Source organism: Pseudonaja textilis, chromosome 4 (genome assembly GCF_049901715.1).
Source record: "Pseudonaja textilis isolate UNSWEBS1 chromosome 4, rPseTex1.2, whole genome shotgun sequence".
NCBI classification, from domain to species: domain Eukaryota; kingdom Metazoa; phylum Chordata; class Lepidosauria; order Squamata; family Elapidae; genus Pseudonaja; species Pseudonaja textilis.
In genome coordinates, this window is record NC_141993.1 from 28,172,570 (window position 1) to 28,191,679 (window position 19,110).

At 37.4% G+C, this 19,110-nt stretch overlaps 1 protein-coding gene across 1 annotated transcript in view; it reads right to left on the bottom strand.

The window, feature by feature from the left end:
- Positions 1 to 3,974: 3,974 nt before the first annotated feature.
- Positions 3,975 to 19,110, bottom strand: part of KNDC1 (kinase non-catalytic C-lobe domain containing 1) — a 79,293-nt gene continuing 64,157 nt past the window's right edge. The window contains exons 25-30 of the mRNA XM_087932075.1: positions 16,807 to 16,889; positions 15,908 to 16,058; positions 8,246 to 8,368; positions 8,056 to 8,115; positions 5,895 to 6,052; positions 3,975 to 5,627 (exon numbers count right to left, since the gene is read on the bottom strand). Of these exons, the coding sequence (XP_087788201.1) occupies positions 5,399 to 5,627; positions 5,895 to 6,052; positions 8,056 to 8,115; positions 8,246 to 8,368; positions 15,908 to 16,058; positions 16,807 to 16,889 (804 nt within the window). The 3' untranslated portion in view covers positions 3,975 to 5,398. The remainder of the gene's footprint in view (positions 5,628 to 5,894; positions 6,053 to 8,055; positions 8,116 to 8,245; positions 8,369 to 15,907; positions 16,059 to 16,806; positions 16,890 to 19,110) is intronic.

The window sequence follows — 19,110 nt, forward strand, 5'->3', positions numbered from 1 at the left end:
GAACTGGTACTTTCTGAAATAGAATTGTTTCCACAAAATCTTGAAATGAGTGAAGCACGATGCCCCAATTTATTAATATGTAGCATCAGTCATTGATCCCTAGACTTTAGGGTGCCTATTTCTGCTGTAAATTATGGCATTGTTTTGAAACATAGCCAGATCTCATTCTTAAAGGTGAGACCTGATGACTAAGTTACAAATAGACCTGCTTTAACACTGGGGTACTATGTATTATATCTAATCCTGTACCATCCCATTTGCCAAGAACCAACAGGGTTCACTCAATTATTATATATTGACTTGTAGCCAATGTTTTTTTATTAATGTGCTGAAATGTACACTTCTTAGATAAGCAAAGGCAATGGAGCTTCAACCATACTAACCTTGCTTTTGAACAAATGCTAAGAGAGCAACTTTTCTAGCATATTTAATTAGAGAAAGAGTTGCTGAAGACTGTATGTCATTCTATAAATTGAGAGTGACAGACTTGTGGTACTCGGAAGATTGTTAAGACTGACAGCCCAGCTAGTAATTTGGGCTGGAATACAACACTAAGGATCTTCAGAGGTCCTTAAAGAAGTAAAAGTTCTACATTTAGGCAAGAAAAACAAAATTCACAGGTACTGTACATGTGGTACCTTGCTCAATAGTATTAACTATGAGAGGGATCTTGGGAGTCCTTGAGGGCAATCATTTAAATGTGAGCCAGCAGTGTGCTGCAGCTGCCAAAAAAGCCAACACAGTTCTAGGCTGCATAAACAGAGAGATAGAATCAAGATCGCATGAAGTGTTAATACCACTTTATATTGTCTTGGTAAGGCCACACTTGGAATACTGCATCCAGTTTTGGTCCCTAAGATATAAAAAAGATGCTGAGACCCTAGAAAGAGTACAGAGAAAAGCAACAAAGATAATTAGGGGACTGGAGGTTAAAACCTCCAGTTGCTGGAACTGGGTATGTCTAGTTTGATGAAAAGAAGGACGAGGGGTGACATGATAGCAGGGTTCCAATATCTAAGATGCTGCCACAAAGAAGAGCGGGTCAAGTTATTCTCCAAAGCACCTGAAGGCAGGACAAGAAACAATGAATGGAAACTAATGAAGGAGAGAACCATCCTAGAACTAAGGAGAAATTTCCTGACAGTTAGAACAATTAATCAGTGGAACAACTTGCCTCTAGAAGTTGTGAATGCTCCAACAGAGAAGTTTTTAAGAAGAGATTGGATAACCATTTGTCTGAAATGGTATAGGTTCCTGCCTAAGCAGGGGGTTGGACTACAAGACCTCCAAGGTCCCTTCCAACTCTGTTATCCTATCCTATCCTATCCTATCCTATCCTATCCTATCCTATCCTATCCTATCCTATCCTATCCTATCCTATCCTATCCTATCCTATCCTGAGTCTCTACTTCTACTCCTGCTTTAAAATCATTTCTTTAAGACACCTTCAACTTTTGCTTCACTGGATTTGAGCGAATCTTATGTTAATAAACATAAGGAACCGATAGGAATATAATGCCTTTCTCTTTTTGTTTGGTCGATTTATTTTAACGATGGAATACCAGGGTATGTTTTATTGCACAGTTTGATGTATCTTTATGACTTCAAAATAGCAACAAATAAAGACTAACGAAGGTCGCACTTTAAAAGACTAATAGAGATTAAGTTTCCACCAGAAAAAGCTTAAACCTCAATACATTAGTTAACTTTTAAGCACATTACACACATTCTCCCTCCCTCCCTGCCTCTGTGTAGTATTTGTGTTTGAGGAAAGTGAGCCTCAGGTTATCCCTCAGGGATATTTTCCAAACCTTCAATCATAGGTTTGTACTGCCACCTTCTGGAACAATAAGAAATTACAAAGAAAAAAATGCTGTATAAGGTACAGCCAACATCCATCATTCCACTAAAACAGGGTTGTCAAACTCCTGGCCGGTGGGCTGGATGCTGGCCACGCCCACGCCCAGTTTAGCGAAGGGGGGGAAAGTCCCAATACATCACTTCACACTGGCCGTGATGACATGAATTTGACACCCCTGCTCGTAAAGGGTTTTTAAAATAACTTTCAAAATTTGAAAGAATATATAAAAAAAAAACACGTAATTGTAACTAGCATTTATACTATATTAGCATTTTTATTCCTTTATAGCAGAGGTCTCCAAACTTGGCAACTTTTAAGACTTGTGGACTTCAACTCCCATAATTCCTCCTCCAGTCATGTTAGCTCAGGAATTCTGGGAGTTGAAGTCCACAAGTCTTAAAGTTGCCAAGTTTGGGGATCCCTGCTTTATGGTCTTGATTGTACTTTTTTCTCATCCCTTTATTCCATGCTTTGCCCTAAATCGCTAGTTTATTTGAAACTTTGTTTTCTGACTTTATTAATTATTTTACAGATGTATTCAGTTCTTCTAAAAAAAAAAATAGAGCATGGAACGTATTTCCCATCCTCCATCTTTCTTCTGAAGTCAGCATAAACGAAATATTATGGATAAACGAAATTTAATAAAGAGAAATACAAATACTCATGGAAGGGCACCTATAGAAGTGGTATTTTTGCTCATTTTACAATGACCCCATAAGCAATACATTCATCTCTCTAGAGCAGAGGCCTCCAATCTTTTGGATACCAGGGACCAGTTCCGTGGAGAGGTTGTTCCACGGACCAAAGGGCCAAAGGTTTCCTGTGCCGCCTGCATCCCGCAGACGGGGCTTCACTTGTTTGCTCGGCCCAGTTTCTGGAATGCCACAGACCTATGCTATCCATGGACCAGGGGCTGGGGACCCCTGATTTGAGTAATGTCTAGAAATGGATTGGGATGCTAATTCTTAGTCATGGTAATTTGCAAATAGGCTCAATCCCAGAAAGGTTCTCTGATGCATCTCCTGAAAACTTCAGGTTATTCAACCTGGAAGCTACAATAGTGAAACGAGGCAGAAGGAGGCAAGAGAGAGTAGTGTATAACTTATGACTCTGGTTAGATGAGAACAATCTCATCTGTCCCTGACATAAAAAACAAACACCCTTTTCCCTTCTTTTGATTTTGTTCATGACTTGGAGACCAGTGAAATATTATTGCTAAAGTATCATAGTGAATATTTGGTTATATTCGCTCAAGTGCTTGTTTTACATTTCAAAATTATTTTTAAATTATTAAAATAGCTTATCCCCCCTCCAACAAAAAGTTATATAAAGTTCAGCCCTACTAATTTGATAAACCATATCTGCTTATGCTCTTGAACAGGGCAGGAAATCATAGCATGGATTCCAGACTAAATAATTCTGACTGTTTCTGTAGGTTATATACATTTCAGTAGTTTAGTAGTAAACTCTAAAAATAGTTTCACACAAATTCTCAAACTTTATTGAAAATAATTTGGAGCAGGACAAGAGGTTGCTGTAGGTGTATTAATACAAGGTTCAATTTGTATTAAAATGTATTAAAATGTATTTTTCCCTATGTTCAAATCAACATCAAAGTAAATCAGAAAATTCAATAAGAATAGCAATAAGGCAAGAAGTTTCCTATAGACTCAGTCATTTATTTTCACATCATATTGTAATATATTTTTAAAAGCAATATTTGGTTTGAAAATACTGACTGCTTCATATAAAAATATAAGCAAAGTTTCAAAAGTAACATAAGTCGACTTTTGACAACAGATTTTAGAAAATTTCAAGTCAATTACTGGAAAGTACTTTAGGTCATCAGCGAAAGAGCATAGCACAGAATGACATAATCATCTGAAAAAAGGTTCTTTTAAAGTAATTTTGACACTGTAATTTACAAAGAAATATTTGTTCAAATTAAACAATTTTTATAGACCACAGCTGAAAGACTTTTAAAAAATAATTCCGTATAAAAATTCAAAAGCATAGATTTTACTGAATTGAAAATGAAAAATATTTTCAAACAAAATAAAATGTATCACTATGATTAATCTTCAGATTCAATAGGAAAATTACTTCCAGGTGATATAATAAATACTTGCTTAAATGAAGGATTTAAATCCTTTGAAACAAATCAGTGTGCAATAGTAAAATTGTCCTTAACTAATTGTTTAACAGGTGCTCTGTTTTAATAGGAAATTACAGAAAACATAATGAAAGTTAAGTACATGCATACAAAACATCACTCCATTAAAATACACAGCACACACAGAAATGCACCACGTTTGCAAATTTGTACGAAAATTATTCTTGAAAATGAATCATATGCTGCCTTAGGACCATAAGCTAGAAATAGCAGAGCTGATATAAGAAGAGATACTGAACATTATTTTTTTAAAAAACATTAATCAGTGCTTATGATTTGGAATTAGGTTCTGCTTTCAGTTTAGCTAATCTGACTCAAGAAACCAAATTCAGGTCTAATCATTTCTATATGTGGAGAATTCAATCTTAGAAGGCCATGACAACCTCCCAAAATTAACAGATGTGGAGGAACATTAGAAGCAAATGGGACACTAAACATTTCTTTTCTTATTACCTGTGGAGGCTGATACTATATGAGTGTTCAGGTAACATTAGGTAATTGAGAGCATTTTGTGCTAGAGGGATACATTCCATTGCAGGGACTTACTAGAAGTGATGGGACCCTAACCCTAACCCAAACAGAAACTGAGTCAAATACAAATCTCAATCAACATAGTTTTCAAAATGGCGGTTCATCATCATTCATCCTTCTAGCCTTTATCTATCCACTGCAGGACGAAGGCCTCTTCTGCAGGTTTCCAACCAATATGGACTTGAGCTTTCCTTTGCCAGCTGAGCCTGCAATACTTGCTGATGTTGTCACTCCATCTTGTTTTAGGTCTCTTTTGTGGAGGTCTTTTTCAAGTGGAGTCCATTCTTTGACCGCCTTGGTCCACCTGCCATCAGTTCTTCCTGCTAAATGACCAACCGATTTCCATTTTAATTCTTTTACTCTTTTGATGGCATCGTATAGAATAGAATAGAATACTTTATTGGCCAAATGTGATTGGACACACAAAGAATTTGTCTTGGTGTAAATACTCTCAGTATACATAAAGAAAAGGTACATTCGTTAAGAATCAAAAACCATAACGTACAACACTTTCGTTTTGTTCTCTAAATGGGGATTATTAATTCTTATTTTTTGCATCCATTTCAAGGGATAAACTCAAATAGTCAATGAGGAAAGCCAGTTTTGCTTAATGACAAACTATTCACTTAGCAACTGTGGCAATTAACCATGGCAAAAATGCCATAAAATGGGGCATGGCTGACTTAACAACTGCCTTGCTTTGGCAATGGAAATTTTGGGCTCAGTTGTGGAGGATTACCCATACAACTATTTAGTAACTGATCCAGGAAGATGTTTCTTTAAATAAAAATTGCTTGAGATACACACATACACACACACACACACATATAAAGTTACTGAAACATTGCTTTCATCCTGTGTAATGCATCTTGGAGTTTTCGAGATTGCTTTTCAGGTTTCTGATGAAAGTTGGCATAATTATCAGCTGCTAACACGAAGATGTCTGCATCGTTAAGAAAAGCTATTCGTTGTCTTAAGAAATCTTGTAATTGGCAATCTGGCAGGAACATGTAGGGGTTTTCTTGAAATGCTTGAACTTGGCTTACAACTTTCGCAATATTTCTTAAAAAGAGAAAAGATGAAAGAAACCAGTCAGGCTTTTTAATTTGATAAAAGTAGGACAATGAACACTGTGTTAGGCACTTAATATTCAATTTTTTTAAAAAAAAAATTTAAAAAAATATTCTTCAATAAATAATCAAAATGTTCAATTTATCTTTAATTATTTCATCAATATACGGAATATGTTCTGCTAACGTTATTGTTAAGCTTTATTAACCTGCAAGACTGCATTCAATTTTAATAAATTCCATGTCATAAAAACATTACCTAAGTTTGGCCCACTTGTATGTGCCATTGCGCATCGTAAATCCTCCAGTTTCAAGTTGCTGTATGTGCATAGCTAGTATGTGAGCCGATGGAATTGTTGGCGATGTTTTAAATCTCTCCCCTTCCATTAAGCTCAAGCTGTCACTTTTTAAAAATACCTGATATAATTAACACAGACATGCAGAGAGACATCTTAGAACAGGACATAACCATTAATGTCTTTGCTATGTGGTAACAAACATTTTTGGTATATTATTTAAATACAAAGGACTTGGATTTGGCAACTAAAAGGTGTATTTTAAAATAATGTAAAATACAGATCGTATAATATATAATGTAAGTAATGTATAATAATGACTTATATCTGGACATGGATTTTTATGCCAGATTTAAGTCCTGGAGAATATGAAGAGCAATTGCAAAATGTTATCAATCTTGCAAAATATTATCCCTTTAAGGAAACACAAGTGATCAAGATCGCTGGAGGAGCAAATGCTGCCTATCTCATCATATACATATATATCTACACTACTCTTAACAATCATTTTCTTTTTGCTAAAAGCGGAAGACATTGAGAGATTTACTTTTAATAAAAACAAGGCATTGTACTTCTCAAAAATCAGTGTTTAAAATGTTCTCATTCCACAGTGCAGGAGCTAGAGAAAAAAAAACAATTCAACATTCTTCAGCGTTTACAACCAAAACTGAAATATTACAACTGCGTCTAAAAAAACCTCAAGTGTCATGCCCCTGTCTGAGTCTGAATCCGAGGAGGAAGATGAACAGCTGACAGGAGTGGGAGTGTGACTCCGTTGGCTGTGGAGGAAACTCAGGAAGGGCAAAGTTTGGCAGGGCAGAGCAGGGAAGAGGTAGAACAAGGGAGAGGGAATTCAGAGGAAAACCCAGACCCACCCCCTCTTCATCCTAGGGCATGCAGGGAGGAACAGAGAAGGGAGCAACATGGATTGTGTGGCTTACGGGGGAGGAAAGGGCCCTGATTCCTTTCATTAGCCACACCTGGGAAGAAAGTTTAAGAGACATGCAGGCTGCATGCGGCAGTTGTGGGGAGCAACCGTGAGTTTATCTTGTATTGACTTTGCTTATCTGTGTTCCTGGCATCTTTCCAACCGTGTTGAGTTTTGCTCCTGCCCTGCCAAACTAATTACCTCATTTTGCCTTGATTGGACGTATAGTTACAGTTTGGACTTGATTCTCTGTAGCCAAAGGCTGTTCCTGAGAGAGTTTTTCTCCAGCCAGAAGGTAACCAGGACATTTGGGGCAAAGTTGGAGCTAATAAAGGGACTCTTGTTGATTAACTGACTGTGTTGCCTTTGTGCCACGCCCCGGATCATCACACCAAGGCAGAATGTGAGGGAAATAGAAATGGGAGAATGGATCGTTCAATTTGTGTTTATCCTTCTGTTTATGAGAACAGCTTTTTTTTCTTAAAAAACAAACAAAACACAAGTCCCCCAAAGCCTTCCAATTCTTCATTCACTCACTGTCAGAAAGGCTATGATTATGACATGTACAAGAAAGATTTTGGAGATTAACTGGCCTGAGGGAGTGATAAACCATTAAGCGGAGCAGATGGGAACAAACATTTCCAGCAAAGGCAAGCCAGGAATGTCAGCCCTTGATCAGAAAGATCTTGTTTAATTTTCTGCTCAGCCTTAACTGGTTTGACTTTGCTGGTCAGAAGGTTGCAAAAGGAAATCACATGACTCCTGGACACTGCGGCCATCATAAATGTGAGTCAACTGTCAAGCAGCCGAATGTAAATCTCGTGACCTTGGAGATGCTGCAATGGTCCAAAGTGTGAAAAATTGTCCTTTTTTCTCCCAGGGTTGTTGTAACTCTGAATGGCCATTAAATGAACTGTTATAAGTCAAAAACTACCTGTATTTATTCCATCTAGATATTCTGCATGGAAGGGGAGTACAGGTAATCTTCGACTTATAACAATTTCTCAAAACAGAAATTTTGAGCTTAATGGTGGTTGTAAGTTGAGGACTACCTGTATAGCATGACAGGCACCTCATGCAGAAAAAAACACGAAGCAACCCTGAAGCCGGATTTGCCAGCAGCAAAGCAAACATTTCTGAGGAAGAGTCCAGATTTCCATTCATGATAGAGAGAAAAGAGCTTGTTCTTACTGTACCTCTACAGCCTTCAGTTCTTCCAGTATGTCAGAGACTTTAGAAGGCAAGCTTTTCCAAATCTGAGCAGAAATCAAAATAAAGGTTAGTCTTCTGAATATTACAAGTAGAATGCATCCTTTGCATGCTCCAAATATTATTTAAAAAGCATATTGCCTGTATAAAAGACTAATAACTAGGCACAGTACTCACAGGCAATTGTCTGACAATGAGATTTTCCAGGCCTCTCAGGATTTGCATCGCAGTAGCAAAATTTCTTTGCTTGTAGCAACACTTGGCAGTGAACAGAAATTTTGATACCAAATTCATCTGTACCTGGAGAACAAACAGAAAAAAACATTTTTAAACAAAAATTTATCAGTATTCTCTGCCAATGTGTTGGCATAACCCATGTTTCGAATGCCCAGTACTCAATGTCAAAAAACAGCAAGGACTATTTTTTGCTACATAGTCAGGGAAAACATCATCATTATATGAAGACTACTGGAAATAGCTAAATGCTTTCAATTCCAGCTAGCTAAATGTGATAACATTCACTACCCATTGGCAACCAAAACAAAACGCTCACTAAAAAGAGGAGATTTGGTGTCAGATTAAATAAATTACTGTAAGTGTTTTGTTTGCCGAAACCATAAAGCACATCGTATATGTTTTTCCCATGAAACTCCTCTTCATTAGATTTATTATGCAACTACAAAAACTCTAGTTTCCAAGTAGTTTCTAGTTACCAAGTAATAATCAAGTGTATTTTTGAGAAGGGGAAAGAGAGAAAGGCTTTATTTTGGTTAAGGATCAGACTATAGCAAGATAAAATACAATCAAATACAACAAAGCATCCAGGATGATTAAATCTATAAACTCTATAAAACCAAATAAATGATAAAATCTACTGATATATATGAAAACAGAAAACCAAGAACGAGCTTCCTGGTGCATTAAAAGTAACCTATCATTGTGCAATAAAATATATAGCATTCAAATTATAATACCTAATGATACAATATTTAATAGGTATAAAATGTCAGAATTCATAGAATATATTATTTTTAATACAACTTCATAGAATTTCAAAAACTGATAAAATACAGGAAAATAGAAAAAAAAAATAAGAAAAAAAAAAAAGAATTAACAGTGTAAACAATTATGCAATTGTTCCCTTTCGGTATCTGCAAAGAATGTTGCTATATTTATTCAAAGAAATTACATCAGATAATAGTTAGATAAACTACATTGGGCTTCCTTGGACCATTTGTTGATCATGCCATTAAATGAAGAGCCAGTTTCGGGTAGTGGCTAGAAACCAGTCCACCTTAGGAACTGGGTGGCCCTGTGCCAGTCATTCTCTCTCAACCCTAGAAGGACATCAAGGAAAAACCACTTCTAAAAGTGTTGCCAAAAAAACTGCGTGGCCTTGTCCAGGAGTCAACGCTAACTTGAAGACACACATCCACACAGATGTGTTAAACAGCACTTACAAATTTCCCCATGCTGGCTGGGGAATTCTGGTAGTTGAAGTCCACACACCTTAAAGTTGCCAAGTTCAACTAACACTGTTCTATAAGTGTTAGTGTTTGGGGACAAACCCCCAAGCAGAGTGCACAGCAGCAGTCAAGCCAGGCAGCCAAATGAGAGAGAGGCTGGGCCCAAGAGTATACACACACTGGAGACACTGTTTGTAGTTTTAAATAGTTATTTAATTCATTTAGAGTTTAAGCAGTGTCATTCAGTCCATATTTCATTATCCAATATATCCATCCAGTAACCTAGTCCATTAACTAGTCAGTATAATGTCCTTATCTTCTCCTTCCGATACCTTTCTCTCGAAGACAATGCTGAGTATGCACAGGATATCAGCTCACCAAGTAAACAGTCCTTGTGTTCAGTAGAAACGGTATCCAGCACAGTAGCCAACAAGCATTAACAAGCAGACGTCTCAAACAGGAGTAAGCAGCAGGCAGAGCAGAGAGCAGAGAGACCAGGAACCAGTGACCAGTAACCAGGCAGACCAGGGGACCAGGGAGTGTTACGTTACTCTCTACTGCCTTTTATTGCAGCTTGCAACCGCACCCTTAATTACATTGCAGTTTGGTGCTTAAAGCTACAAACACTTACCTAGGTTTATATATTTAGTCACCCAAACCTAGTTGGTGTATCCATATACCCAACATTCTCCCCTTTTGGGTGATATAAATATATAATACCCTTACAATCTTAACCCATACTTTTCACAACTCTCTTGGTGCTTAATGGCACCTTGGGCTTTAGTAAAATTATCAGCTATATTGTCCTCCGACATGCAGTACTCCAGCTGTATCATTTTACGCTTTACAGATTGTCTAACGTTTAGATACCTTAAATCTGTATGCTTGCTCCTAGTTTTTACTGCAATATTTGTGGCCATTTGAATTGCTGCCTGATTATCTTCATGTACAATTATAGGATAATTTACAGTTAATCCCATGTCATTCATCATTTGTTTATACATAATCAATTCAGTACATAATAGTGATAAACAGGAGAATTCTGCCTCCATAGTAGACAAACTTATATGCTGTTGTCTTATTGACTTCCAACCTATTAATGTCTTACCCAGCATTATGGCTGTTCCTGAAGTCAACTTTCTTGTATCTCTTTCTGATGCAAAACTAGCATCTGCATAAGCACTCAATATGAGATCACCTTTTGGTTCTAGATACAGTGCATGGTGTAATGTTCCTTTAAGATATCTTAAGATTCTCTTCAATGCATTCCAATGACATTGAAGCGGATCATTATTATGTCGTGCCAGCTGATTAATACTATAAGCTATATCTGGCCTTGACCAATTGCTAATGTATGATAAGCTACCAATCAAAGATTGATATATTGCCTTATCAAACTTGGGACTTTGAGTATCCATTTTGCAAATATCCTGACTCATTGGAGTCTTTGCAGGCTTACAAAGTTCCATCTTATAATCTATTAGCAATTTAGATATCTTATCATCCTGAGATATCTTATAACCTTTCTGTGTTTTCAGTATATTCAAACCTAGATATTTCTTTATCTCCCCTAATTGTTTGATTCTTATTTTCTTGGCTAATGATGCTATTATTTTATTTGCTTCATCATTAGTCTCAGTAATCAAAGCAATATCATCAGTGAACAATAATAATAATGATATTTTCCCATTTGTCTCCCTTTTAAATAGACATGGATCGGCTAAACCAGCTTTAAACCCTATATTGTTTAGTTCCTTTACAATATACTGGTTCCATTCATAGCCAGATTGTTTAAGACCATAGAGGCTCTTTTTTAACAACCAACAATCATTATTATTTTCACCTTTTAATCCAATAGGCTTTTTCATATATACAGTATGTCTTAGTGGAGCGTGCAAGTAAGCAGTTTCCACATCTAAATGGTTAACTATATATTTCTTGCTTGCTGCCCACACTAAAGCTGCCCTTAATGTTGCTGCTTTAAGACTAGGTGCAAATACCTCATCATAGTCATTGGCACTTTGTCTAAAACCTTGGGCTACTAATCTTGCCTTATGGATTATATTTCCATCCTTATCAGTTTTTATCTTAAAAATCCATTTGCAGCCAATGGGTTTTATATCTACAGGTAATCTCGCATTTTCATATACTTTCATATCCTTCAAGGAGTTCAATTCCTTATTTATTGCTGCATACCAACTTTCCTTATCTTTAGAAGGATACCTTTTAATTTCATCCACAGTATTTGGAATTCTATTTTCCTGGCACACTGAATTAGCCTGGTATCTATCAGGCGGTCTAGATATTCGTGTAGTTCTTCTGGGAATTACAGGGCTTGTATGAGGACTTTTATGAGTTACTACCTGTTCATGTGCCTCGTCTTGCTCAGCTATTGGTTCTATTTCTTCCTTTATGGGCACAATCTCTTCCTGTATTTCTCTTTTTACTTTATTTTTAAAGTTACAGGGATACTTAATGGGATTTCTATAGGATTCAATAATCACTTCTTTATTGTTATCCTGTTCTAACTTATCCCATCCTACGTGCTCTAGAAATTGGGCATTGGCACTACATAACACCCTAGATGTGCCTTTCTCCCAAAATCTATATGCCCTATGGTTAGCTTGGTAACCAACGAAGAAAAATTGTTTAGCTCTGTGTTGCCCTTTACGCCTGAGTTGTGTAGGGATATGCACCCATGCTGGTGCACCAAATGTGTGCAGGTAACTCAGATCAGGCTTCCTGCCATGCCACATGGTGAATGGTATTTCACCAGTAGTTGAGTTAACAACGTTGTTCAATATGTTATTAGCACACATTGTGGCCTCCCCCCACAAAGAATCAGGTAATCCAGAATCAGTTAACATTGTTCTAACCATTGCCTGTAGTGTTTGGCCTCTTCTCTCAATAAATGCGTTGTGTTGTGGTCTGTATGGTGCAGATTTCTTGTGCTCTATTCCAGCTACCTTTAATCTATTCTGGAATTTGCTGTTAACAAATTCCGTACCATTATCTGTCACCAGGGTTATCAGTTGCCGTTTAGTTTTTCTTTCTGCAAATTTTAACCAGTTGAAGAAATGTTGATATGTTTCAGTTTTGCTTTTCATTAGGTAGCAAAACCCATATCTAGAGTAATGGTCCATAATGCTCAGTATATATCGAGCACCCCCCATACTGGGTTTCTTTGGACCTATAATGTCTGCAAATACTACTTCTAAAGGTTCTTTAGTTTTGAAACCATTTAGCCTATTTGCAGGCAATATTTTACTCTTATCTTCACAACAGACATTACAACGCAAATATTTATCACAGGGTTTTAACCTTATTCCTTCAGATAACTCTACTGTACGTTTTAGCATTTTAAAATTTACATGCCCCAAACGCCTATGCAATAAATGGATACATTCATTATGAGGCTTTATATTGTTAAATACAGTCTGTGCCTCCCCTTTCTTACTATCATGTAATACATATAATGCTCCATTTAAAGCTGCAGTTACCCTTTTGTTATCTCTTTCAATTATGCAATTATTATCCTTAAATGTAACTACATAACCTAGTTTATCTAATACTCTTACAGAAAGTAAGTTCATCTTTAACTGTGGTACATATAACATTTTTATATTCTGGTTTAAACATGGACAATATGCAATACCTTCACCCTTGGCCTTGAGGTGCCAGCCATTGGCGAGTGATATATGTTGAGAGCTTGTAGACATTTTTATAAACTTTGTCTTATCTCTCGTGATGCAGTGGGATGCACCACTGTCCACCACCCATAAATCATTCTTCACATCACAGTTGCTAAACATGGCTAGTTCAAATGATTTCTTTGGCTTCTTTACATTCTGGCTTTTTCCTTTTCTGCAGAATCTTGCCAAATGTCCTCTGCCTCCACAATTAAAACACTTTTTAATTGTGTATGCCGTCGAAGATAAATTCTCTTCTTCCGGGTGCTTTACTCTAATAAGTTGGTTTCTTTCAAGCTTTGAAGATAATTTCTCTTCTTTATTAGGCTTATCTTCTCTCAGCTGGTCACGTTCACACCTTCTTCTGGCTTCTTCTAATAGCCTGCCGGTAATCTCAGTTACTGATAAACTGTCTTTTGGCAATACTTCTAAAGCAGTCACAAAATCATCATAGCTTCGATCCAATGAAGACAGTATGATGTATACTTGTTGCAACTCATTAAATATAAGCTCTTTTTCTTGTAATTCCTGAAAAATGCTTTTCATACAGTTTAAATGAGTTAACATGTCTCCATTCTTCTCAAGATGTGTTCTAAACAGCTTCCGTGTAAGATTGATATGAGCTCCTACACTGTCTCGAACATAAATCTTCCTGAGACTCTCCCAGCAGTTTGCAGCATTTTCCTCTCCACGGATATGGATCAGTTGCTGGTCAGAGAGAGTCAGACCTATGATGCATAAAGCCTGCTCATTCTTTCATTCATAGTCTTGTATCTTTTTGGCATCCTCTTCAACATTAGGATCTAAGTTAGATACATCTGGTGGGTTTGTTATTATGTCCCACAAACCTTCTCTTCGTAGAAGTAAACTACATTTCATTGACCATGAAACATAGTTTGTTCCATCTAGTCTGGATATCATGGACAGACTTGGCAAATTTACTTGTGCCATTGCTCTTCAGATAAATAACTATTCAACAAACAGTTTGTGCTTACAGTAATGTGCAACTCACCCCAAACTCTCACTGCTATATCCTGGTTAGTTAGACTGTGCACACTGGGCCCATAACCAATGTTAGTGTTTGGGGACAAACCCCCAAGCAGAGTGCACAGCAGCAGTCAAGCCAGGCAGCCAAATGAGAGAGAGGCTGGGCCCAAGAGTATACACACACTGGAGACACTGTTTGTAGTTTTAAATAGTTATTTAATTCATTTAGAGTTTAAGCAGTGTCATTCAGTCCATATTTCATTATCCAATATATCCATCCAGTAACCTAGTCCATTAACTAGTCAGTATAATGTCCTTATCTTCTCCTTCCGATACCTTTCTCTCGAAGACAACGCTGAGTATGCACAGGATATCAGCTCACCAAGTAAACAGTCCTTGTGTTCAGTAGAAACGGTATCCAGCACAGTAGCCAACAAGCATTAACAAGCAGACGTCTCAAACAGGAGTAAGCAGCAGGCAGAGCAGAGAGCAGAGAGACCAGGAACCAGTGACCAGTAACCAGGCAGACCAGGGGACCAGGGAGTGTTACGTTACTCTCTACTGCCTTTTATTGCAGCTTGCAACCGCACCCTTAATTACATTGCAGTTTGGTGCTTAAAGCTACAAACACTTACCTAGGTTTATATATTTAGTCACCCAAACCTAGTTGGTGTATCCATATACCCAACAATAAGGAATCTTCTTATACTTCCCTTCCCCAAAAGCAGTTGGTAAAACATCAAATCGCAGCTCATTTACTTTTGTACAATGCTATAGACAAAAAAACCAAATGAACAAATATCAGCTTTAGAGCCTGAGTGACAAAATCAGATTTGCTTACTAGGGAAAATGGCATCAAATAATGTCAAATAATGATTGCTTTGAACTTTTTTTTCAATAGATGGAATAGGAAGACAAGACCTGACAGGACCCATCATATTCCTCCTTTGCTGTTCAGTGAACCTATTCAGTGATGATTAAAGAACCCATCCAAGGCCATATTGTCAAACAATCTGTGGTTAGTAAAGGGGAGCAACAAGAATTTGTGTCTACTTGAATGGGTTAGTAGTTAAACAGAACTTCAGCTATAGAAACAAAGTGCAAGCACCAAGTAGGTCTCTCATATGCTGGACTTCACCAACTAGCAGATGACTTGCAGGAGAATCTGAAAACAGCACAGTTGCAATGAACAGATCAACAGAGTTCCACTTGCCTGCTAGAAAAGGATAGAAAATCTTTGTCCTTGTACTTCTCATAGCATAAAAACAAGCTAAAATGTTTAGTGTCACCTCTATGGGCTGGAAGGGGTTCTAGAATGTTATCACAGAGGTAAAACTTTTTTAAAAAATGTAGTTCAGAGAAAGCAAAAGAATTCTCTGACAGCGAAAGAGCTGTGGTGGCCCGGTGGTTAGAATGCAGTATTGCAGGCTAACTCTGCTGACTGCCCAGAGTTTGATCTTGACCAGGTCAAGGTTGACTCAGCCTTCCATCCTTCTTCCGAAGTGGATTGTTGAGGAAAATATACTGACTCTGTAAACCACTTAGAAAGAGCTGTAAAGAGTATATAAGTGGTATTGCTATTATGATCCTGCTCTATTCAGAGAAGAAATATGCATTAATCACATAAGTAAAATCACAATAACAAATCATGTGCCCAGGCACACATACACACCTATTCAGGAAATAGGAATTCATACCTTAGAGCTGCAGCTGGTGACAATCTCAGCAGCAACCCAGGTACTGACGTTATCTGAATATTTTAAAAGCTGCAGGAGGTAATCATCTTGGACACAGTTTTTTGCAAAAAGGTTATAGGTCGGAGTAGATAGCAATTCAGAGGAAGATGCCCTGTAAAAAAATCCCAAACCAATTTATAACACTTACAGCGTAAGTCTAACTATGTAAAAGCTAATATAACTCACTGCAGGGAAAGCAACAAATTGGATTTTATTTATTTCCAAACCCAAGGGATATAAGATCAAAGCTCAAAGACATGAGTAACCTAGATTTTCAGCAAAAAACATTATTTTCAGTGTGTATCATAAATGGCAAGTACAAGGCTAAGCACCTAGTAAATGCCTTGGATAATTTATCCTCAATTCTGCAGTCTTTGATTTGCCTTCCTTAAGAGTTCAGATGATGCCAGGAATAAAACTAGACTTCTAAAATTGTTCCTATCTCACCCAACTTATGCAGATCTGTACAAGTTTTTATCATGATCCGCAACCTTGCAATGAACTCACAGAAGCACTGAAATATCTTTCTGCAATATGTAACATATGGAACAGTGAGTTTGTTGAAGAGCCCCAAGGCAGCATGGCCCACAGTTTAGGAATAGCTGGATGAGAAAGTCTGGAACATCTGCCTTAGAGATAAACTTGTTCCGATGGTTCACACTAAATGAACTGCCTTCTATTCTGCCATTTTATATCCACCTAAGAAAGAAAAAGCATCAAAGGGTTCCTACCGAGCCAATAGAAGGAGCTGCCTAAATTACAGCTTCAGCCTGTAATTAAAGCTAAGCAGCAGCTAAATAGTCTGGCATGTCAGTAGTTTTCCACTTTCATCAGCAGGGTTGGCTAAATAGCAAACTTACTTTGGGAGAGGCATGGTTTTATCTTTGACTCCAAGCAATCTTGAATTTAGAAAATGCACTGGATGACATTTATGGAATATTTCCTAAACAGATGAAAGAAAATGGTTGTGTGTCATATATTCTATTTTGCATGCCTCCATTATTGTGTTTTCTAATCCAAACTCACATAGTCTCTTAGGAAATGACCCAGAAAGACCAATTATACCAATAAAACAAGGAGGCATTTCTTTACATTCCATCCATGTCTCACTCATTAAGAGTCATTCTACAAGACAATCCCAGCAATTTTGGTACAAAAAAAAACCCTAATCCTGAGCCCAATTGAAATATATTCTTACCAATTTCATTTTATAATGTGAGTCACTGATAGAAGTCAGCATCTGGTCAATTTTCTTTCAGCTTTGAAACTACGCAGGTTCAGATCTAATGAATGCTTAGCTGGGAGACCATCAGAAACTACCAGAGCTTCCAGTTAGGTTGGAAAATAACAAACCAACAAACCCCAAAAAGGAATGGTAAACAATCTTTGTCTGATTGCCAAAGAAAACATAGTGAATCTGTCCATGTAGCCAAATGTTGATTCTGCTTTCAATCGTTGTTTGTATCTTTCAAGTCCAATATGAGTTCTTTTCAGATATACCACTCATCTTTGAAGGGATCAGGCAACATTGCTTCTCATAAGGTATATTACAATACCTTTTGTAATACCATATGAGATCCAGATTGGTAGGGGAAATTGCAGTGTGTAGCAATGGGGGTGGCCAGAGACATGAAAATGCATTATCTTATCCTTTGAAATTCAGGAAATTTACTCTAGCAATATTACTATATATATTTATTATAGAATATGCTACACCAAACAATTTTTTCCTAAGCAAGCAGAACTTTTTTCTCTAAAGTTCAACAAACCTGAACTTTATATGCCACCCAAAGTCACTTTCCGTGAGAGGTTGGGGATATAAATGTAATGAATAAATAAGTTGATCTGGGGAAGAAATTTGTGCTGAAGATGGCTAAGGCTATAATTTCATTTCATTAGCTTTTTTTAAAAAAATAAGCAGAAATATATATATTTTCCTTGACCATCATCTAGTTATGCAATGACATCCCCACAATGGCTGTTATGCTGATGTCCACATGGAGAAATGTCCCCCACCACGCAGGATAATATTAAAATTGCACAAGGGGTTAGGGTAGTCCTAAAATGTGCACTGAGTCTTTGAACAGAAGTTTCTCAAATTAACAGATTTAACGGATAATCAAAGTTGGAAGGGACCTTGTAGGTCATCTAGTCCAACCCTCCACCCAAGTGGGAGACCCTACACCATTTCTGACAAATGGCAGTCCAATCTCTTCTTGAAAGTCTCAAGTGATGGCGCTTCCATAACTTCCGAGGGCAAGCTGTTCCATTGGTTGATTGTTCTCATTGTCAGAAAGTTTCTCCTTGTTTCCAGGTTAAATCTCTCCTTGTTCAGTTTCCATCCATTATTCCTTGCCTGGCCTACAGGCGCTTTAGAACATAGCTTGACTCCTTCCTCCCCGTGGCAGCCCCTCAAATATTGGAAGACCTCTATCATGTCTCCCCTGGTCCTTCTCTTTACTAGACTAGCCAAGCCCAGTTCCTGCAATTTGATTTTGTCTGACTCCTGGCTGGCGATCACTGTGATCTCATGCTCCACCATGGTACTTCAAAGAAGAAAAAGAAACTTTTTAACACTATGATAAATATTTAGAATTCATCCTAGTAATCAGGGCTGTGTTACTATAGAGGTTTTCTCTGCAATAACTAAGAAATGTCCCCCTTTTTTTACTATCATACTAAGATTGTCTTCTGCTGTATTTTTATTCCAATTCTATAGTGTAAAGAGCCAGAAAAGGAAGAAGAGAAAGCAATGACAGAGCTAAGTTTTGTAGACATTGTCTGATGGGACAAATCTACACCATACCTCTCACAACAAATTTTATTCAGAACAGATCAATGTCTAGATCTGAGGATACATTGGCAATATAAAGGCAGGCAGACTTCAACTCCCCGAATTCCCCCGCCAGCCATGTTGGCTGGGGAATTCGGGGAGTTGAACTCTACCTGTGTTAAAGTTGCCAAGATTGAGAGATGCAATTCTAGATCTTTGAGTTTCACATTGCTTGCTGTGAGGGAGAGATTTTTACATCTATTTCCTGATACAAAACTCCTCATTCAGAGGCAAAGCACAACAACAAGGGTAAGCATAATAGTGCCCACTGGCATCAACATGATCTGAAACATCTATCTTGGTGTTTACCAGATTCTGTGATGACCCAGAG